The sequence below is a fragment of the Petaurus breviceps genome, unplaced genomic scaffold (genome assembly GCF_028583685.1).
Source record: "Petaurus breviceps papuanus isolate PSGF00001 unplaced genomic scaffold, PetGlider_PUasm1.0 103, whole genome shotgun sequence".
Taxonomy (NCBI): domain Eukaryota; kingdom Metazoa; phylum Chordata; class Mammalia; order Diprotodontia; family Petauridae; genus Petaurus; species Petaurus breviceps.
Genome location: NW_027185588.1, coordinates 5,792,188 through 5,813,086, shown reverse-complemented (window position 1 = coordinate 5,813,086; position 20,899 = coordinate 5,792,188). Strand labels below are relative to the sequence as shown.

Sequence of the window (20,899 nt, the reverse complement as noted above, 5' to 3'; positions counted from 1 at the left end):
AGCTGACTCACTTTGGAGGCCTATGTTTTAGCAGTAATGATATCTCCCCCATACACGGGGGCATAAAAGCAAAATAAAAGGGAGTTCACACTGTAAAGGAAGGGACATCATCAATGCTACAACAAAGGGCCTTTACATTAGGGGGCATGAGTTTGGGGAGACTTTTGTCATTGAAGACTTTTATACCTTATATAGATATCATCAGTACCAGAGCAAAGTCCTCATCTGTGGGTCAACAAGCACCTGCGACAATAATGCCTGAGAACACCCCCCACCCCCGCCCCTGCATGCATCTTTCCGGATGTGCCAGCCAGCCCAGAAACCAAGGACACCCTGGCACATCCTTCTGAAGCCAGCACCCGTTCCAAAGGAAACAAGGCAAATTCTAATTGATCAGTCTTTATTTACTGACTGCCTGCTACGTGCCAGCCCCGTGTGGGGTGCCAGGCTCTGTGCTGGGCAGCCCGAGACTAAAAACAAAAGGCCGGCCCTCAAGGAGCTCTCGCTGCCCCCGAGTCAGTGCACGGACCCCCACGTGGCGCCTGCGCGCGGGCTCCGGGGCATGCTTCGCAGTGGCTAGGAGGCTCTGAGAAGTGGTCCGAGGGCCGGAGCCATTGCCCACCCCCTCATCCTTGCTCCCACCGGGACGAGGCTCGGAGGCCGCTCGAACAAAGCCCGTCTAACAGAGACAAAGCCTTCGGGCGGAGGCTGGAGGTGCCAGAGGACCCCCGAAACCAGGCTCTATCTGAACGGCGACTCCCTAGAGAACGCGTGCAGCACTCCATCGGCCTTCTCTCGAAGCCTTCAGACGAAGGGGAGCTCATTACTTGCGGGGCCCAGCCCTTCCCCTCGAGGCTGGCCTACTGGCTCATGTCCCCCCGGGGCTGCCCTACGGGGCCAAGCTGAACCGGGCGGGGGCCTCAGGCCCTGCACATTCTCCAGGATGGCGGCGGCCGTGCCCCAGCCCCCAGCCTTCTCCTCTCCGGGACAAACACGCCCTGTTCCTTCGTAATAAATAATTTAAAAAAAAAAAAGTTTGTTGGGTTAGACTGACCTTGGGTCAGGCCCAGCTAAGCTGACCCACTTCCCGGTCCCCCCTTCCTACTCGCCTCCTGCCCTAGCCCCGCCCTCACCAGTTCAGGGAGGTGGGGGGAGGGGACGTCACAAAAAAACACAAAACAACAAACCCAACCACACGGGGCCGCCACGGGCTCCAACGCCTACCCATCCCTGCAGCCCCCCTCCCCGCGTCCCCCAGCAGAGGTGTCTGGGTGTTGTAGTCCCGGCTGCGGCCTCGGCCTGGGGGCGAAACCCAATTGCGGCTGAGGCGCGCCTGCGCGCTCGGCCCCCCTCTCCTCTCCCCCTTGGATAGGCTGGTCGGGAGGGGGGGGGAACGGGTTCGCGGTAACCGGCGGGGTGGCGCAGGCGCAGGCGCAGGCGCAGGCGCGGGCAGAAGTAGTGAGGCGGGCAGGAGGGCTAGACAGGCAGAGCCGGAGGGCAGGCAGACAGGCAGGCAGACAGGCGGGCAGCCCAGCGCAGGCGCCACGCAGCCGGCGGGGCGGAGCCGACCACAGTTCCCGGCGTGCCCCGCGCGGGCAGCGGCCTGTGGAGAAGGGGAAGGGGAAGTAGAAGAAGGAGGAGGAGGAGGCGGCGGCTGAGGGCGGGCTGAAAGGAGGGCGAGGCCGGGGGAGGAGAGGGCGGAGCGGGGGGCCGGGCTGGGCTGGGGGGGGAGCGGGGATCCAGAGCGAGTGGAGCGCTCGGGGGTTCAGGGCTCGGAGGCGGCGGCTCCCGGCAGTGGCGGCGGCGGCTCCTCCTCCCCCCCTGTCCAGAGTGTTCGGCCCGGCCCGTCACGCGAGCCCGGGGCGGCCGTGCGGCCTAGTTCCCCCGACGCGGCCCAGCCCGGCCCCTCGACCTCGGCCCCCGCCCCCGCCGCTGCCGCTGCTGCTGCCGCCGCCTCCCCGACCCCCGCTGCTGCCGTTGCCACTACCGCTGCCACTGCCTCCGCCTCCAGCGCCATGGCACGGCCGCTGGTGCCCAGCTCGCAGAAGGCGCTGCTCTTGGAGCTCAAGGGGCTGCAGGAGGAGCCGGTCGAGGGCTTCCGGGTGACCCTGGTGGACGAGGGCGACCTGTACAACTGGGAGGTGGCCATCTTCGGGCCCCCCAACACCTACTACGAGGGCGGCTACTTCAAGGTAAGGCAGGGAGCAACTCGGCTTCCAACGTGGGGTCACAGGCTCCGGGGAACCCGGCCACCCCCGGGGTTCCTTCGCCTCCCCCCCCCCCCCCCCCGCCTCCGTGGTACGTTCCCCCATCTCTTACCCCTACCCTGGTAGATTCCCCATCTCTTATCCTTCCTCCATGGTAAGTTTCCCATCTCTTACCCTGTCCCATGAGAGATGCCCCATCACTTATCCCTCCCCTGGTAGATTCCCCATCTCTTATCCTGCCTCCATGGTAAGTTTCCCCATCTCTTACCCTGCCCCATGAGAGATGCCCCATCTCTTACCCTGCCCCGTCTCTTACCTTCCATAATAGACTCCCCATCTGTTACCACCCATGGAAGAGTCCCCATCTCTTAGTCCACCCCCGTGGTAGAGTCCTCCCGATTCTTACCCCCCCCCCCATCTTTTACTCCAGTCCATGGTAGGTTCTTCCATCTCTTACCCCACCATAGTAGATTTCCCATTTTATCTCATACCTCACCCAGTGGCAGGTTCTTCTGCCTTTTTACACTGTCCCTACTTGCCCACCTCTTTTATGCACACCACCCATGATGATTGGTTCCCAATCTTTTCTATTTTATCTTCCCATGGTAGTTTCTTGGCATTCCTTCTCATATCTGTATCTATACATACGCACACACACACACTTGCACATGCGCACATATATGTACACATACTGTTTTGCATGCATGTAGAGTGGATTCTACAATACACTTGCAGACACAGGCAGGGTAGATTCTTTCTCCCTTTCCCCCTTCCCACACACATTCAGGCTAGATCTTTTCCATATATATGAACACACAGAAAATCAATTCTCACACATCTACATGTGTGTATATATAGTCCATTCTCATATGATATTCTATATACACATATTACTATAGAGACAGATGCTGCTACATGGCAGATTTTCCTATCTCTTACACAAGCATTGTAATAGATTTTCCCATCTTACTCATGTTCACACAAAAGATTCTCCCCCAGAAGAAACATGATAGTCTCCCCCAATACACATATGATAGATTCTTCCCCAATATACATAGGTCCTCGTATATATGGTATTCTCCAACATACGTAAGATAGATTCTTTGTATACATACAGGTGATAGATTCTCCATACACACATAACACACATACGTACCCAGTAGACTTTCCCCATATACACAGCATACACAGTTATGTGGTGTCTACCTTCTCCATACAATAGATTCTTTTTCATACATGTTAGTCTCACATATACACAAGCTAGATTCTTCATACATAAAATAGATTTTCTTTTTTATCTCATAATATAGAATAGATTTCTACATGTGTACACACACGCATGATCTCTCATCTCTTACACAAGCACACACAATAAATTCTCTTACCTCTTTCACACTTGCATGATATTTTCCCTTATGTGCACATACAGAATAAAGATTCTCCTGTCTCTTACATGCATGATAGATTCTTCCATCTTATATGGACACAGGATAGATTCTCTCATCTCTTACACAAATGCACACACAGGCAAGATAGATATCTCTCATCTTTTACATACAAGGTATTTCATTTCTTACGCACAGCATATGTACACAGAGAATAGATTTTCCCATGTATTATATTCTTCCATCATTCATATGCCCTAGAATTCCACTGTCTTTTACACACACACATATACATGGTTCCCCTCCCTCTTAGACACACATCACACTAAGTACCCCCATCTCTTATATAAACATGCTACATTCCCTTGTCTTATATATATGCACACACTCCTATACATTCTTGGTTCACACAGTAGATTGTCATATCTTACACACACACACACGCATACACACATTTGTGTGGTTTACCCCATCTCTTACATGGGCATGTATGCACACACAAACATAATCGCATTCAAGAAGTTCCCCCTTCTCTTAAATATACCCCACAGCCACTTCCCAGGTCATGCTCTTCTTCACCACATATACACATCTTTCTCACTCACTTCTGTCAAGTACTACACCAGGAGTAATCAGTTTCCTTTATTTTTAATTATCCCCCCAAAATTATCCTCAGGGTTATACTGTCTGAATCACTTCTCTTACATCCCCCTCTCCGACCTTAATTTTCCTCTCCTTTACCATATGTCCCCAGGACAAGTCCATTCATTCATCTTTTTTTTCCTTAACTCCTGAACCACTACCCCCACTCCTGATGATATTTTTTCCTTATCCTCTCCAACTCTAAAAGAAAAGGATACTTCTCCTTGTTCTCCTTTAGGGGGTTGTGATGTGATGCTCTTTCCTTAATTCTGGGTTTCTGTTGCCCAACCTTGCTGTCTTCATGCTCCTCACCCTGCTTTCCCCTTTTCCATTCTTCTGCCCTCCCCAGAGGAAACAAAGAACCCTGGATAGAGCAGCGCTCTAGGCCCTCGTGTGTCCTTTGGAGCTAGCGGAGTGTAGAGTGCCCTATTGTTGGGGAGCACAGGGTCTGGCTGGGGGAGGAGGCTGGTTTGGAGCTGAGTTAGAAGCAGTCTTTTTGTCTGCTTGTTGGACCCAGAAGGCTGTTGTTACCTAGAGGCTTCCAGCGAAAGCATCACAGGCTACAGAGGCAAACCAGAAAATGACTGAGAGTATCCTGTCCACCTGGCATTTCAGGAGATAGGGGTGTGCCCTCCCCATTCCCAGTCCCATTTGTGACAGGCCAGCTCAGAAAAGGTATATCCTGTAGATGCAGCCCATAGAGCCCCGTGGGGCAAAGAAGCTGAGGTAACTTCCCGGTCAGGGCCTTGTTGCTCCTGTAGCCCCTGCTAGTCCTGTGCAGAGATCTGCTGCTTTGTTGGCCACCTTAAAAATGGAACCACACAGACTCTTCTTGGGGAGGTTTGCTTTTCCTTGGACCCTTGGATAAGGATTTTAACGTCCTGGGCTTTTACAAAGAAAAGTCAGGGCTTATACTTGCCCCCTAAAATAGACTTCCCATTTTTCCCCTGTTCCTCTGGCCCTAAGGTCAGCAAATTCAATTCAGTAAGTGTTTGTTCTTGAACAGTTTCTCCGGAGGCCTGAACTTTGAGGTTTTGGCAACCTTAATTTTTTTCCTGTTCTTACGGGCAATATTTTATCACCAAGAATGTTGTAATTCCAAATGGTTTAAGTTTTATTCACTCCAGTTCTGTTCTATCCATTTTGCACCGCCCCCCCCCCCCCAAGAAAAACATCCCCAAAGCAGTGGGGGTGGGGGAAAGTGGCAGCACAGATAGTCTGGATGAGAACTGGAGTAAGATTACCAGATAAGAGGTCAACCCTGGTTCCATGGGCCAAGTCCAGAGCCATGTATTCAAACCTTTCTCTGAGCGTGGACAGGCTTTCAGAGCCTGGTCTTGATTGCAAAGCCTACTTCCCTTCCCCCACAGGTCCAAGGCATCCTGGTTTTTGCCTTGGCCCAGAGTGCAGGTTGAAGCTGTGACTGAGCCAGATGAACTGGAAGAAACCACAAGAGATCAATGAGGCTGTTCTGGGGGTGGCAGGCAAGGGGAAAGCTGGTGCTGGCAAGGCAGATGTCTGTGTTTGCATTATTGTGCTAATCTTTTAACGGCTGTTACCCAATGGGCCAGGGGCCCAGCTGCCAGTTTTGTAAAGGGTGTAATTCCAGAAATCTCACAGGCCAGTGTGACTGGTGTTTGTTTTTGGTTTGAGGTGAGGCCTACTAAGGACCTAGGGTGGGACTCAGGTTGTGAACTCTGGGATGTAAACCTGGACTGGGCCTATCAGCCTAGACCCAGTTTTTTCATCTTTTCAGAGAAGAGATTGTTATTGGGGAATGGGACCAGCATTTGTGCTGAAAAGCTTGTCCTCTTTAGAGGTAGTGAACTGTTTAACCCTTTTCTGAGAAAGCTATTTTTACCTGCTAGGAAGCAACTGGATGTGTGACATAACTAGCCAGCTCTACCTTTGATCCAGTGAATAACCCAGAATCCTGCCTCTGGCCTTTGCTGACGTTTATGTGTTGTTTCATAGAATAATCTATTGTTTGTTGTTCCATATTAGACACTGCCTCCTGGATCAGTTCCATGGATTTCATACAAGTTCACAGACTTGAGTTGGAAAAGGCACCTTAAAAGATCATCTTTCATTTTACAGAGAAGGGAGAACAGACCTAGAAAGAGAATCATAGTATTAGCTCACATTAGTTCATTGTGACTATGAATCATGTTCAAATCAACTCTGCCATTGTTCCTGGTTGGGGTGTGTCAATTACTACCCTTCCCCCTTATTCATCATCCATATAACTTTCTGGACCAAAGTATTCTTCTCTGGACATTGATTCCCTTGTGCATATTGTTTTCTCCATTAGAATGTAAGCTTCTTGAAGGTAGGGGCTGCCTTTGCTTTTCTCTTTGTTATCCCCGTGATTCAGTGCAGTATTTGGCACAGAGTAAGCACTTAAGAAATGTATGTGTGTGTGTGTAATTTTTTTTTGCCTTTTTGGAGGGCAATTTGGGGTTAAGTGACTTGCCCAAGGTCACACGGCTAGTTTTTGTGTCAAGTGTCTGAGGCCGGATTTGAACTCAGGTCTTCCTGACTCCAGGGATGGTGCTCTATTCACTGCGCCACCTAGCCATCCCTGGCACTTAAGAAATAAGTGCAAATTTTTCATTCATTACTTTATGTTCATGTACAGAAATTCCCTGTATATGGAATGTATTAGAATGTTATAAACCATACCAAATGAAAGGTCTTTCAGCCTTTACTTGAGAAGGGACTTGTCCAGAGTCCCGTGTCTTTTTGTTGTTAGGAAATTATTCTCACATTCTCTTTGGAGGTGGGTCACCAGTTTTCTACCTGAACACTGATTAGAATGGATCTGCTAGGGGGTCTCAGTCAGGATAGCTGTGGACCCCCCAATTCAGAAGAGATAAGCATACCTATTATTTTATTCCTTCTTCTCCAACTTTAGGTATGTTTTTTGGTGGGGATAGAGTAGGATAAATCTCTCCTAGGGAGTATATGCTGTATCATAGTATACCTACTTTTGGTACCACTTTGTTTTTTCTGCTACAGTCTTCTCTCAAAGACTACTGCTTTCTTAATCTGCCAGCCTCAAGAACTAACCGACTTTGTTCTCTGAATCTGAAATCAGTGTTGAGAGTTGAGATATTGTGTGTATCTATAAGAAAGTTGGAAATCAGTGCCCTTGAGCTAACTCCTTGTGCTTAACTTTTCCAGAAGAAGTTCACAGAACTTGGGGGCAGGAGTTGGTATCCAGCTGTGTTCCGCACTGGGCAACATGATTCTCCTGGAAATGTCTATATGATTGTCCTTTATCACAAAGAAAGGTGCCATTTGCTGGTCAGCCTCTAGATACAGCTCTTGACTTCTTCATATGTATTTCAAAACAACTAGGATTCAGGACCTGGCCATCCTAAGTAGCTTCCAGTAAATGAAAACATCTGAGTTGTACTTCCTCTGTTTACCTGCTTCACCAGCTAGTTAGCCAAGGAGGAAGACAACAAAGCTGTCATCACAGAAGCTTTGCAACACACTGGCCCAGGTTACATCAGAGACCTGTGCTTAAGTCATAGCCAACAGGGGATAGTGAGTTTTCTTAAATCAAGATCCCTAGCCCTCTCTAAAGTCCTTGGACAAAAAAGTGCTTCCACAAGCCTGTTGGGCCCTTCCAAGGACCATTAGAAACCCAGCTGTTTGCTGGCAGAGAGTTCCCTTACCAAGGCCAAATGAGTTAATCTTCTGGCAGACACTTCTGTTCTGGAACTCCTGCCCTTAGAGAGCTTCAGGGTCTGGTCACAAGGGTAAAAAGGGAAGGGACTTATATGATAATTTTGTCAGGGAAGAAATAAATGATAGGCAGTCTGCTGTCAGCTGCCCAGAAGGATGCCTGAGGCCCAAAATTAGTTGTATAAGAGAACACAGTCTGACCAGGTAGACCCTTAAGAAAGTTACTGACCTAGTATAGACACAGAATGGCTTTTGTAAAGAGACTAGACTGTTTAAGCTAACATGAAAAGGGCAGGGAAGAATATCTAGGAAGAATTCTATACCTGTCTTTAGGGACATGGGTCTCTCTTCTTCCATAACAGTAACAGCTTCCATGCCAGAGGCTAGAAAGGTGAAGTGATTTGCTGAAGTCATAGAGTAAGTGACAGAACTAGACCCAGAACTTGGGGCTCTTCTTACTCCCATTCCAGTATGCCTATGATATTATACCATCATAACAATAACTCTGCATGCATTAATGTTCCCAAAGCACTTTTAGTCCTCCGAGGGAGGATCATCCGTGTTATTGGTCCCATTTTGAAGATCAGGAATCCTAAGTTCAAAGATGTTAACTGGCTTGCCCAATTGTACAGCTAGTAAACACCTTAGAGGCAGGCTTGGAACTTAGGAAAAGGCTGGTGCTTTTTCTGCTTTACCAGGACACATAGGATCATGCTTCCATTCCCTTCTCATTATTTTTCCCTGTTATTTCCCTCCTCAGGCCCGCCTCAAGTTTCCTATTGATTACCCCTACTCCCCTCCAGCTTTCCGGTTCCTCACCAAAATGTGGCACCCAAACATCTATGAGGTAAGCCCCACCTTGTTTCTGCCCCTTGGGATTCCTGAGGTTTTTATGAGTCCTTCCCCAGGGGTACTCAGCAGGACAAGTATTTACCTGCCTGCTGTATGACGTGCACTGTGTTATATGCTGATGGACACTAGAGAAGTAAAAGACAGGACCCCTCCCTCAAAGAGTCTGCAGTCTGCTGACCGCCTTTGTGCACATCCTTCCTCTGGGGCTCAAGAGGAGAGCTGAGATGAGACCGCCTACTGCTGCATCCCAAGCATTCATTGGTCTCGTACAAGCTGACACTTGCCCTGGTACTGGACTAGTTTAGTGTCTGACCTGAAGCCAGTTTCAGGGTGGAGGGTGTTTCAGTTTGAAAGTAGCATGGACATGGACAAGCAGGTAGCTAGAACCTTAAGTCAGGCCAAATGATGGATGAAATTAGCTTGGGCTATCTATCCTGGTCTGTAAGACTATCTTTGGGCATGTAAATGCCTCTTTATTCCTTTCAGAGAAGAGCAGGGTTTATTCAATTAAAGATCCTTGTCTTCCCCATCAGTGTGGCCTATCTCCCCAAAAAGGTCTGGCTACTCACCCCCCCCCTTTCTTTCTTTCTCCTTCTCTCCCTCTTTTTCTCTTTCCCTTCCCTCCCTTTGCACATGACCAGACTGGGGATGTTTGTATCTCAATCCTCCACCCTCCAGTAGATGATCCCCAAAGTGGAGAGCTTCCCTCTGAGCGATGGAACCCCACCCAAAATGTCAGGTGAGTTCCCCCTGAATGGAGGTAAGTCCCACTGAGAAGAGGGGATTGATTCATGACCTCTCTTAGAAAGACTACATTGAGGAGATGCTTTTGGGTATCAGTTCACCTGGCATCTCTCCATTTTTCACTAGCAACCACTGGGCTTCAGCGACTAAAGCTTGCCTTTGGAAGGGACTTCATGTTGGAGCACCGACAGAGAGAGAAGGGTAGCATGGGGATGCTGCTGTCCATATCCCTCCTCATCTTATATATTTGTAGAAGGCCAGGAATGAAAGAGACCTTGAAGATTTTGGGGCAACCCCCTCATTTTACTGATCAGGAAACAGGTTGTCAGAGAAATGATTTACCTAAGGTCCCATAGCAATTTAGTGACATGGAGAAAAATGGAGACAGCAGAGGGAATGTTTACATTCTCACCAGACCTTCAGCCTATTTGCATGGCCAGTAGTACTCTAGTATACTACTAGTAGTAATGGAAGGCTTAAATGTTTTCATTCATTCCACTTATTCAGCAAATATTAAGTGCATACTCTTTTTTTTTCTAAAGCAATCGGGGTTAAGTAACTTGCTCAAGGTTACACGGCCAGTTATTTCTGGGTGTGGTGCTGAGTGTCTGAGCCCGGATTTGATCCAGGTCATCCCAGCACTGGAGCCGGTGCTCTTACTCGCTGAGCCACCTGGCCGCCCCTAGGTGCATACTCTTTACAGAAGTATTAAGGAAAATAAAATTTTAGCTGTAACACAGTGTCTGCTCTTATGGAGCTCATAGAGGCAGACTTAGGCTCAGGGTAAAGAAAAGTTTTTTAATAATTAATTAGAACTGTCTAAAAGTGAATTGGACTGTGGTTGGTTATCTTTCCCTAGAAGTATTCAAGGAAAATGGACAACCATTTGAGGCTGTTGTAGAGGAAGGGGGGAGTTCTTGTTCAGGTACACATTGGACTAGATTACCTCTAAGATTCCTTCAGTGTTGAGATTCTTTTAAGACACAACCACAGCTAACTGTCATATGCCATTAGCCTTATAGATTTTAGATTTAGAATGGAGTCTCAGGCTGCCTAGTCCAGTGAACCTGAGACCAAGAAAAGAGACATGCCCAAGGTCACCTGGGGAGTGAGTTTTGCAGAGCTGAGATTTGAACCCAGTTCTTTGACTCCAAATGCAGTGTTTTGTTTTTTGGTGTTTTTTTTTGTTTTGTTTTGTTTTTTTGCTTTTTGGAGAGGGGAAGGTAAGGCAGTTGGGGTTAAGTGACTTGCCCAGTGTCACACAGCTAGTTTTGTGTTAAGTGTCTGAGACTGGATTTGAACTTAGGTGTCCTCCTGACTCCAGGGCCAGTGCTCTATTCACTGGTTTTTTGTTTTTTTTTTCCATTATACCTGCCTACTTCTCATCTATTGGGCCATATCCCTTCTCAATCAATTACCTAGAAATATCCCCTTTATCCACCAGAGGCTTCCTGCCTAGGGCCTTTGTCTCATTCCTTCATGGCATGTTGGGTGGACTTCATTTCTGTGTACTATGAGAAATGTCGGTGTCATTCTGAAAGGTTCTTGCTATCTATGGGAGGGTCTCAACATTGGGTTGTTTTCTGAGTAAATGACTTTTTGTGCAATTTTCCCAACCTTCCTTTGCTGGATAGGACCATCCTCCTGAGTGTGATTTCCCTCCTAAATGAACCCAATACCTTCTCACCAGCCAACGTGGATGCTTCCGTGATGTACAGGAAATGGAAAGACAGCAAAGGGAAGGACCGGGAATATACGGACATCATCCGGTGAGTGGGAGGGAGCTGCCTGTGAGGCCTTTCACATTCCTGTGTGGCTTTAGTTGGCATAAGGATCTCTTCCCAACTGCCATGGAAGAGCACCCTTGGCATGGTGTCATGGAGGATTCCTCCTGCTCCTCCTCATCACTCTGGATGAGGCGATTGGAGGTTAGAGGCAGCCAGTGGCCAGACCTCAGGGCCTGGGGCTCTTCCCATTGGGCCATATTGTGCCTAGCGGTCGGCAGGCTGTGCGTGGTCCACGTGGACCGGGAATAGTTTTCTTATTCAACAAATATTAAATGCCTGGTTGGGTGGAAAACGTTCTGAGCTACACTAGAGGAAATAGCAGCTGCCACTCGCGTATAGCATTTCATGATTTGCCAAGCATTTTCTGTACTTTCTCTTACTTGATTCTCCCAAGCCTTTGAGATAAGTGCTGTGATCAGTAAGTTTATTAAACACCTACTATGTGCTTCTCAGTACTTTCTCAGGACATTACACTGACTCTGACTTCACCTTGTCTTGTACACATGCACACACTCTACACTCTTGGTTTACACAGTAGATTTTCCTGTCTTACACACACACACACACACACACACACACACACACACACACAAACTTGACGCTATTCAAAAGAGGTCTTCCCTTTTTTTAGACACACCCCACAACAGTTGCCCAGGTCGCCCTATTCTTCATCACATACGCACAGCATCTTTCTCAGCTTTCTGACTCACTTCTATCAGGTGTTACACCAGGAGTAATCAGTTTCCTTTATTTTTCATTACCCCATCAAGCCTCCCCTGTAACCTCCACTACAAATCTTCACTGTGCTCTTGAAATGACTCTTCCATAGTAACCAACCCATTCCGTTCCCTCACCCCACCTCAGCCACCCTCGCTCTCATCACCATTGTCTCTTGTGTTCCTTTTTTTTGTCATTGCATTTTTCCTCCTTACCTTTTTTTTTTTTTTGGAGGACAGTTGGGGTTAAGTGACTTGCCCAGGGTCACATGGCTAGTTTTTGTGTTAAGTGTCTGAGGCCAGATTTGAACTCAGATCCTCCTGACTCCAGGGCTGGTGCTCTATTCCGTTTGCCACCTAGCTGCCCCTTCCTTCTTCTCACCTTTGAGGTCACTCCCTGTGACCTCAAATTTCTCTACTATTCATGACTTTTCTTAGGCCATTATGATTTTTGCTCCCCTCTCACTTTCTTCGCCTCCTGACCTTGAACTTGTAATTAACCAATTCAGCTCTACCTTTTCCTCTTAATTCCTTTGGCCTTTATCCTGTTATTTTCATCCCTTGCCAAACGCTGGCCCTGGATTATTCCCACCACCCTTCTCTACTGTGATGTTTGGGTACACATGTACCTCAAATTTATGTTATCCAACCTCAGCTAGACCCTCACTGCAACAAGACAGTCCTCTCTAATTGATAGTCCCTATTTCAGTCCTCTCCTCAATATTCTCGTAAATTCTGCCTTCTCAGCTGAACACCTCACTGTCTCAGAATCCCTGGACATCATCCCCTACAGTTTTTTCCTTGCCATTGCTAACTCCTCTACATCAGAACATAAAACATTTACTGGTTGCTAGATAATGTGCCAAGTGCTGCCAACAGAGATGAAAAATGGAAATAATATCCACCCTTAAGGAGCTTACATTCTTTTGCATAGGCAGGAAGTACCTGGATAAGGAGATAGAGAATAAACACTAGGTAATTGATGGGAAGGGGCACTGCCTATGGAGATCAGGAAGGGTTTTGTGTAGAAAATGACTTTTGAGCTGCATGGCTTTGACTTTCCCTTCCCCCCATCCTCTTTATCAGTTACCCCCTCTCTCTACAATCCCTCCTTATCTACCTCTTTTTTCCCAACTGCCTTGAAATATGCCCAAGTGTCTCTTGTCTGTATTCCTTGTCTCTACTTTCTTTCCTCAGTCCTTTGCATTCTGACCTCAAACTGAAATTGTCTCCTCCAAAGTTACCAAGGATCTCTTACTTAGCAGACATGATTGTCTTGTTTTGGTTCTGACCCCTTTGTGACCTCCCTTGGCTGCATTTGACAGTTTTGACTGCCTTCCCCTCCTGGATCCTCTTCTCCTCAGAGTTTTCATGACACCTGTCTGATTGTTCCTTCTCAGTCTCCTGTGCTGTCTTCTCCTCTTTATCCTGGGCCTTCTTCTCAATAGGATTCTCCTTTGTTGACCTCATAAACTCCTGTGGGTTTATTTATCATCTCTGTGCAGATAATTCCCAGCTCTCTATATATCCAACTTGATTCTCTTCTTGTCACCATATAACGATTGGGAATTTCAGACTAGGATAACTGGAAACATCTTAAACTCAGCCTGTCCAAAACAAAGCTCATCTTTCCCCAAATCCACCCCTCTTCCAGACTTTGCTATTTCTTTTATTTTTTGAAGGGGGAAGGCAGGGCAATTGGGGTTAAGTGACTTGCCCAAGGTCACACAGCTAGTAAATGTGTAACGTGACTGAGGCTGGATTTGAACTTGGGTCCTCCTGACTCCAAGGCCTGTGCTCTATTCACTGTGTCACTTAGCTGCCCCATTTTCCTAGTCTCCTCATCTAGATTGCTCAGATGTGGTGTGAACCTCAAGCCCTCAATCTCTCTTACCTCACACAGCCAGTCGCCAGATTTGTCGATTCTGCCTCCACACCATAGCTCACATCCTCTCCACTTACAGCTATTCCCTTAGGTCAGGCGTTGCTTCACCCCTTGCTTGAATATTGCCATGGCTTCCTCATTGATCACTTTGTCTTGGATCTCCTTAATCCAGTCCATCCTCCACCCTGATGCCAAAGAGATTTTCCTTAGGTGTAGGTCTGTCCTCATTACTCTCCTGCTCAGTGAACTCCAGGGGCTCTCTTTTGCCTCTAGGACAAAATATTAATTCGTTGGTGAGGTTTTGAAGACCTTGACAGTCTGTCTCCACCCTGTCTTTCCCAACCTCCTTAATACATTCCTGCCCATCTCATCAGTCCAGCCAAAGTGGTCTCTCCTTTCCTTAAACACAGTACCCCGTCTGCCATCTCTGCCTTATAGGACCCCTCTCTTACCTCAAGATACAGCCATCTACCACCTTTCTTTTTTCAACCCCAAGTGTTAGTTCCCTCCTTTTCTCCGTCCCTTAATTACTTTGTATTTAACACTAGGTGTTTAATTTGTATTTTTCTTTAAATATTTTGTATATAGTTTTTTTCTTTTTTGTCTCTTTTTCTTTTTTTGCTTTTTTGGAGGGGGGAAGGCAGGGCAATTGGGGTTAAGTAACTTGCCCAAGGTCACATAGCTAGTAAGTGTGTCAAATGTCTGAGGCTGGATTTGAACTCAGGTCCTTCTGACTCCAGGGCCAGTGCTCCATTCACTGTGCCACCTAGCCCACCCCATTTTGTAAATAGTTTTAACCAGGCTGTACCAAAAGTCTTGGTTTGCTTTTCAACCATTAAAGCACTAAGAATTTTGAGGCACATGTACTTGTGTCTCCTAATAGAGTATATGGGCTTGAGATTTTCTGTTTTTCTTTTTTTTTTTAATCCTCAGCAACAGTGCCTAGCACATGGTAGACACCTAATAAATGTTTATTGATAGATTGAGAAAAATTAAATGACTTGTCCATTGTCACACAGCTAGAGTCAGCCCTCTAGGTGAGCTTTGAAGCCAGCTTCTCTTAATTCCCAAGCCCAGTGCTTTTTCCAGTCTCTCACACACACTCTCTTGGTTAAGTCCTGTACACACAGAACTGTAGTATAAAGTGTCTTATGAGAAGTACAAAAATAAGGTACCATAATATAACATAACAGGAGTGAAAGGATCGCTTCTAGCTAGAAGAAATCAGAAAGCTTCCTGGTCCAGATAACTCTTGAATGAGGTCTTAAAGGAGATAGCACAAGTAGTATTCTTGTCACCTTCTTTATCAGTAAGTTCTTAATTGAATAATTTCCAGTAGCCCCTTCTACCAAGATAATCTGTCTCATCCTGAATTGGAATAGAAGCTCAGAATTCTCCATATCTAGCACTGAAGAAACCAAAACTAGCCCCTCAGCGTCTTGCCTCTGTATGTATGTCCTGTTCATGGCTTAAGAATATGTTGTTTCTAAAAATCGTTTTCATAATTCACATTTGTTAGTTTCTGTTTTGTTTTTTGTTTCTGATTTGATCTTCCCAACACCCTTGGGAGATAATAAGTATTATTATCCCATCTTTGCCAATGAGGAAACAGACTGAGAGGTGAAATACTTTTAGGACTCCATACTCAAGTTTCCTGGTTCTTTTCTCAGTCTCTTTACCTTAATATGCCGTACTGCTTTACTGCTGCAGACAAAGTACCTTCTCCTTCCTTTCCTACCAAGAATATATATGTAGTCCTTCCCCTTCCCTATCAGGATTAAATATATTACTTCATCCTGTGGAAAGTTTTCTAATTTGTTGGAATTGGATTCCCAGTCCAGCTAAAAAGTTTGGGCCCTGGGACCTTGAGCTCCAACTCTGGAGAACTTAGATCCTGTGAGACCAACAGTTCAAAGAGATCATAACTGAAAAAGGTTGTGTGTGTGTCTGTGCTGTAATTCTTTCCAAGGATCCAGTTGTTCTCCCATACACACAAGAATGAAAGTGATGAGATTTGCAACTCTAGCTTTTTAGGTGGTAAAAAGGGACAGGGACAGTTTTTCTGTGCATAAAGTTGCAGGATTTCAATTACAGTTGTCAGCACCTCATCCAAAGCTTCATCTTTGAGGCAACTGGTCCTTAGCAGCTTTCTCCAGAAGGAGGCAAGATATCCCTGGTATATAGGGATAACCATTCATCCCTGTTTTTCAGGGATGCCTAGAGGTCCTTGTGGCCTAGCAAAGTCTGACTGAGGGGATAATGATGAGAAGGGAGATGTTTCCACTATTTTTAGAACATCCTGAAGCCATTCTACAGCTTTCTCAGGTAGATAGATAAAAGATATGTGTACGTACATGTGTATACACACACACACACACACACACACACACACACGCACACACACACACACACACACACACACACACACACACACACACACACACACACGTACTTATTTCCAGAGATCTAGATGTTCTCTAAAATGTACAGGGATGGTGATGTAGGCGTTCTCCAAGGCCTTGTCCTTAGGTATCTTTTCTTTTCCATGGTGATCTGTTCCACTCCCACGATTTTAACTATTATATTTGTTCAAAAGCCTCTCATTCTATATCCTTGACCTATCTCTCTTTGTGTTCCAGACCCACATTTCCATCTGTTTGCTAGATGTCCTGTTGGCTCCTCAACTCAGTATCGATTCCTCTTGATCTGTTCTCTTGATTTTCTTTCCTTTTTTAGCTTGTAAAAACAATTATTAACATTCCTTTTTAAAAACTTTTGAGTTCCAAATTCTCTATCTCTCTCCTTCCCCTCTCCCCGCATTGAGAAGGAAAATAATTTCATATAGGTTATACATGTGCGGTCATGCAAAACATTTCCATGTTAGTTGTGTTGTGAAAGAAAAACAGACCAAAAAAAAACAAGAAAAATTAAGCAAAGGAAAAGTATGGTTCGATCTGCATTCAGATTCCATCAGTTCTTTCTCTGGAAATGGAGAGCATTTTTCATCATAAGTCTTTCGAAATAGTCTTGGATCATTATATTGCTAAGAATCACTGCCATTCATAGTTGATCACCATACAGTATTGCTGTCATTGTATACAATGTTCCCCTGTTTCTGTTTATTTCACTTAGCATCAGTTCATGCAAATCTTTCAGGTTTTTTGGAGAACCATCCTGCTTGTCATTTCTTAATCTATCACAATCATATATAACAACTTGTTCAGCCATTTCCCAGTTGATGGGTATTCTCTCAATTTCCAATTCTTTGCCACCACTAAAAGAGCAGTTATAATTATTTCTGTATAGAGAGGTCCTTTTCCTTTTTGTTTTCTCTGTTTGGGATACAGACCTAGTAGGGGCATTGCTTGGGCAAAGGGCATTGCTATACACAGTGGTTGAATCAGTATACCGCTTCCTCAGCTGTGCATTAGTGTCTCAATTTTCCCACATCCCCTCCAACATTTTTCATTTTCCTTTTCCGTCATATTAGGCAATCTTAATAGGTGTGGGGTAGTAGCTCAGTTGTTTTAATTTGCATTTTTCCAGTCAGTAGTGATTCAAAGTATTTTTTTTTTATGACGGTAGTTTTGATGACTCCATCTGAAAACTATCTGTTCATATCCTTTGACCATTTATCAATTGAGGAGTGTCTCATTTCTCTAAATTTGACTCAGTTCTCTATATATTTGAGAAAGGAGATCATTATCAGAGAGACTTGCTGTAAATTTTTTTTCATAGTTATGATTACTAGGTATTTTCCCCATTTATCCTTCTCTCTCTCTCTCTCTTTCCCTTTTCACCCTGTCCCTCTTCAAAAGTGTTTTGCTTAAGATTACTTATTCCTCCAAGATTACTGCCTCCCCCAATCTGCCCTTCCTTCCCTCATTGCCCCCTACTTCCCTTCTCTCATCCCCTTCCTCTTGTATTTTCCCTGTAGGGCAAGATAGGTATCTGTACCCAAATGTGTATGTTATTCTCTCTTTGAGCCAATTCCAACGAGAGTAAGGTTCATATGCTGCTCCCTGCAACGTCCCCATCTTCCCCTTTACTATGAAAGTTCTTTTGTGCCTCTTTTATGTCGGGTAATTTACCCTATTCTACCTCTCCCTTTTTCCTTCTCCCTCAATTTCCTTTTTTAATTAATGAAATTACTATCCTCCCAATTTCCTCAGGCTCACATCTCAGAAACATCTGATAATTTGTCCCTCTGCTCAGATACTTTCCATGAATGCCCATTTTTCAAAGACTGAAGTCCTTAGCTTGGTAATCAAAACCTCTATAATCTGTCTTCATTCTGTTTCCTTAGCCCTTAGTGTTCCACTTCTCTCAGTACACCGTACCCTGTGATCTGTCTAAATTAGCATTCCGAGCCTCCTTTCCATTGTTCAGCCACAGAATATTATAGCTGGAAAGAACCTGAGAGGCTTGGAAGAAGCATCACAGTCACGGTAGATGGGGAAGTGTGCTGGACCAGATTTAAAGTCCAAGTATCTGGGCTTGAGCATGGGGATTAGCCAACCTTGGCCACATCATTTCATATTTAAGTCTCAAGTTCTTCATCAGCAAAATAAGAGGGCTGCGCAAAATGAATTCTAAGGTCCCTTTCAGTTCTAAGTCTTCTGATCCTAGAGATTGTCAGACAAACCTTCCTTATCATCTGAGTCATTGCCCTCAGTGTATAGTTGGACAGACTGAGGCCTAGCGCTGGGAAGGGACTTGCTCAGAGTTACAGAGCTGGCTCCTACTGCTGTTGTAGGTCTCATATCTGTGCCTCGACATTATCCTCCTTCCCCTTCCCCAGGGACCTGCTCAGTGCCCCCAGCCTGTCACAAAACCTTTACCCCCTCTCCTGAACGCTAGGCATCTTCACACTCCCGTGTTGTAATCAACGTAGGTTTATCTTGTCCCTCCCGATGAACCATAGGCTTTATGAAGGAAGGGTCTGGGTCTCCTCCAGATTGGTCTCACCCATAGCAGATACTGAAATGTCTGTTTAAATGGAAATAAAAGGGAGTTGCTGCTGTCTCACTGCAGTTGTATCCTCTGTGGCAAGCCCTTTTTCTGCAGAAGGCACCTCCTTCTGCTCTTTCCTGAGGAGTGATGGCAGCTTATACAGCCCTTGCATCCATTCTTCGACTTTTATCTTTTACATCTCCATGAGCTTGGCAGGGCAGGTGAGCCAAGCTTCAGAGTGACCTGTGCAGGATATGCAGGATCCCACCAAGAGTTAGGGATGGAGCTGGAATCTGCAGGAGGCTCTTGTCTGCTGCCTCCTGATCCTTTTCTGCTCTTCTCTCCCAGGAAGCAGGTCCTGGGGACCAAAGTCGATGCGGAGCGGGATGGGGTCAAGGTGCCCACAACCCTGGCTGAGTATTGTGTGAAGACCAAGGCGCCTGCGCCGGATGAGGGCTCGGACCTCTTCTATGACGACTACTACGAGGACGATGATATGGAGGAGGAGGCTGACAGCTGCTATGGCGACGATGACGACGACTCTGGCACGGAGGAATCCTGACGCCGCCTCCGCCTCCCGCCTCCCGCCACCCCGGGCCCCAAATAAACTTATAAAATTTTACCTCAGACAAGGAGCCCGGAGACTCGCTTGGAAATCTCTTAGACTCCTGACAGCCCTGAACACAGACTCTCTACCTCACGGGAGTTTCTAGTTTTCTGTTTGATCTTGGTTTTTTTCCTTTTGGGTTTTGGGTGTTTTTTTTCCCTCCCTTTCAAAGAAGAATACCCCCTTCCCTCGCCCCAGGCCCTCTTTCCTCATCTTTAAAGCCAAGGCCCTATTTTCCAGCTTGTGGGGAGTGGAACGGGCTTGCTGGGGACGGGCTGCCTTGGGCCCTCCAGCCTGGAAGCTCTGCGATCTGACCTCGCCCACTTTGTTCCCTCCTGGTGATGAGACTAGGAGGATCCTACAGGTTTTTGTGTGCATTAGGTGAGTGAAGAATGAAGCAGCTACAATTTGGGAGGCGTGAGAGGGGTCACTCTGCCTGCTGACCTGCTCGCTTCTGCCACAGGCAGTGGGGGTGGCAGACGCAGGGAGAAAAGGTGGGCGCTGGTTTTTGTGGCTTTTCCCCTGCCTACTCTGCTCTGGATACTTGCAGCATCACATCAGACCACTAGAGGGAGGCAGACACCCTTAGAGATCCCTGGCCTTGGACGGCCTTGGTTCTGCTGTTCTGCTTCACTCCCAGCCCATGCTCCGAGGCAGGAGCCCCCAGGGTCTGCAGGGGCTTCTAAGGTCTTAAGCTGCCCACACCAGCTGGGGCAGGGAAGGGCAGACAGGTTTTTTTCTAGGAGTGGGTGGGGTGGGGTGGTTTAATTTTTTGTCAATTTCTCTCTGCTTCAGTTTGTTTGAAATATTAAATAAAACTACTTTATGAGAAATGTGTGCTATATGGGGCCCTTGTGGGAATCTAGAGTAGTGACTAAAGGCAGTTCAGTTCAACATTTTTAAACCTGTTTGGGGTCAGTGCCTAAAGCTCTTTCTGACTTGAGGAGTGAGACTTGTGGACCTCCTCCTAGTTTACAAAGCAATTTCTCATCTAGGTAGTTGTCAGGACAAAGGCCGTGATCCTCCTTGGTCTGCAGGAGAGGACACCTGTATGATGATAGTAACATTTATATGGCCCAGACACTGCCAGGCGCTTTGCAACACCTCTGGGGAGTGCTCTGATCCTCTCCATTTCACGGTTGAGGAAGCTGAGGCTGATAAGCGAGATGACTTGCCCAGCATCATACAGTTGGTAAGTGTCTGAGTCAGCATGAATAATGATAACCTAGAAGGTACTTCACTTTGTGCTCTTACAATTAGGGGAGTTGGTGCTATTATTATTCCTATTTTATGGATAAGGAAACAAACATGCTGAGCCACGTGCCTAGGGTCCCACAGCCAGTAAGTGTCTGAGGCCAGATTTGAACTCTGGTCTTCCTGGTTTCAGACCCAGCACTCTATCCACTGTGCCACCCAGAAGCAAGAACA

The 20,899-nt window shown here is 46.5% G+C and overlaps 1 protein-coding gene across 1 annotated transcript; it reads left to right on the top strand.

Annotated features, from left to right (window-relative positions):
• The first annotated feature begins 1,928 nt into the window (after nt 1–1,928).
• On the top strand, nt 1,929–20,304 carry CDC34 (cell division cycle 34, ubiqiutin conjugating enzyme). The gene is made up of 5 exons (XM_069102494.1): nt 1,929–2,192; nt 8,688–8,774; nt 9,421–9,518; nt 11,158–11,292; nt 19,213–20,304. The coding sequence occupies exons 1-5, from the start codon at nt 2,016–2,018 to the stop codon at nt 19,424–19,426; spliced, it is 711 nt and encodes a 236-aa protein (XP_068958595.1). The 5' UTR covers nt 1,929–2,015; the 3' UTR covers nt 19,427–20,304.
• Nucleotides 20,305–20,899: the final 595 nt, after the last annotated feature.

Bases quoted from the DNA above. Each gene is read 5' to 3' on its own strand.
- CDC34 (XM_069102494.1), top strand. From the start codon at position 2,016: ATGGCACGGCCGCTGGTGCCCAGCTCGCAGAAGGCGCTGCTCTTGGAG. The intron at 9,519-11,157 runs GTGAGTTCCCCC...TTTGCTGGATAG, and splicing joins AACCCCACCCAAAATGTCAG to GACCATCCTCCTGAGTGTGA. The intron at 11,293-19,212 runs GTGAGTGGGAGG...CTTCTCTCCCAG, and splicing joins GAATATACGGACATCATCCG to GAAGCAGGTCCTGGGGACCA.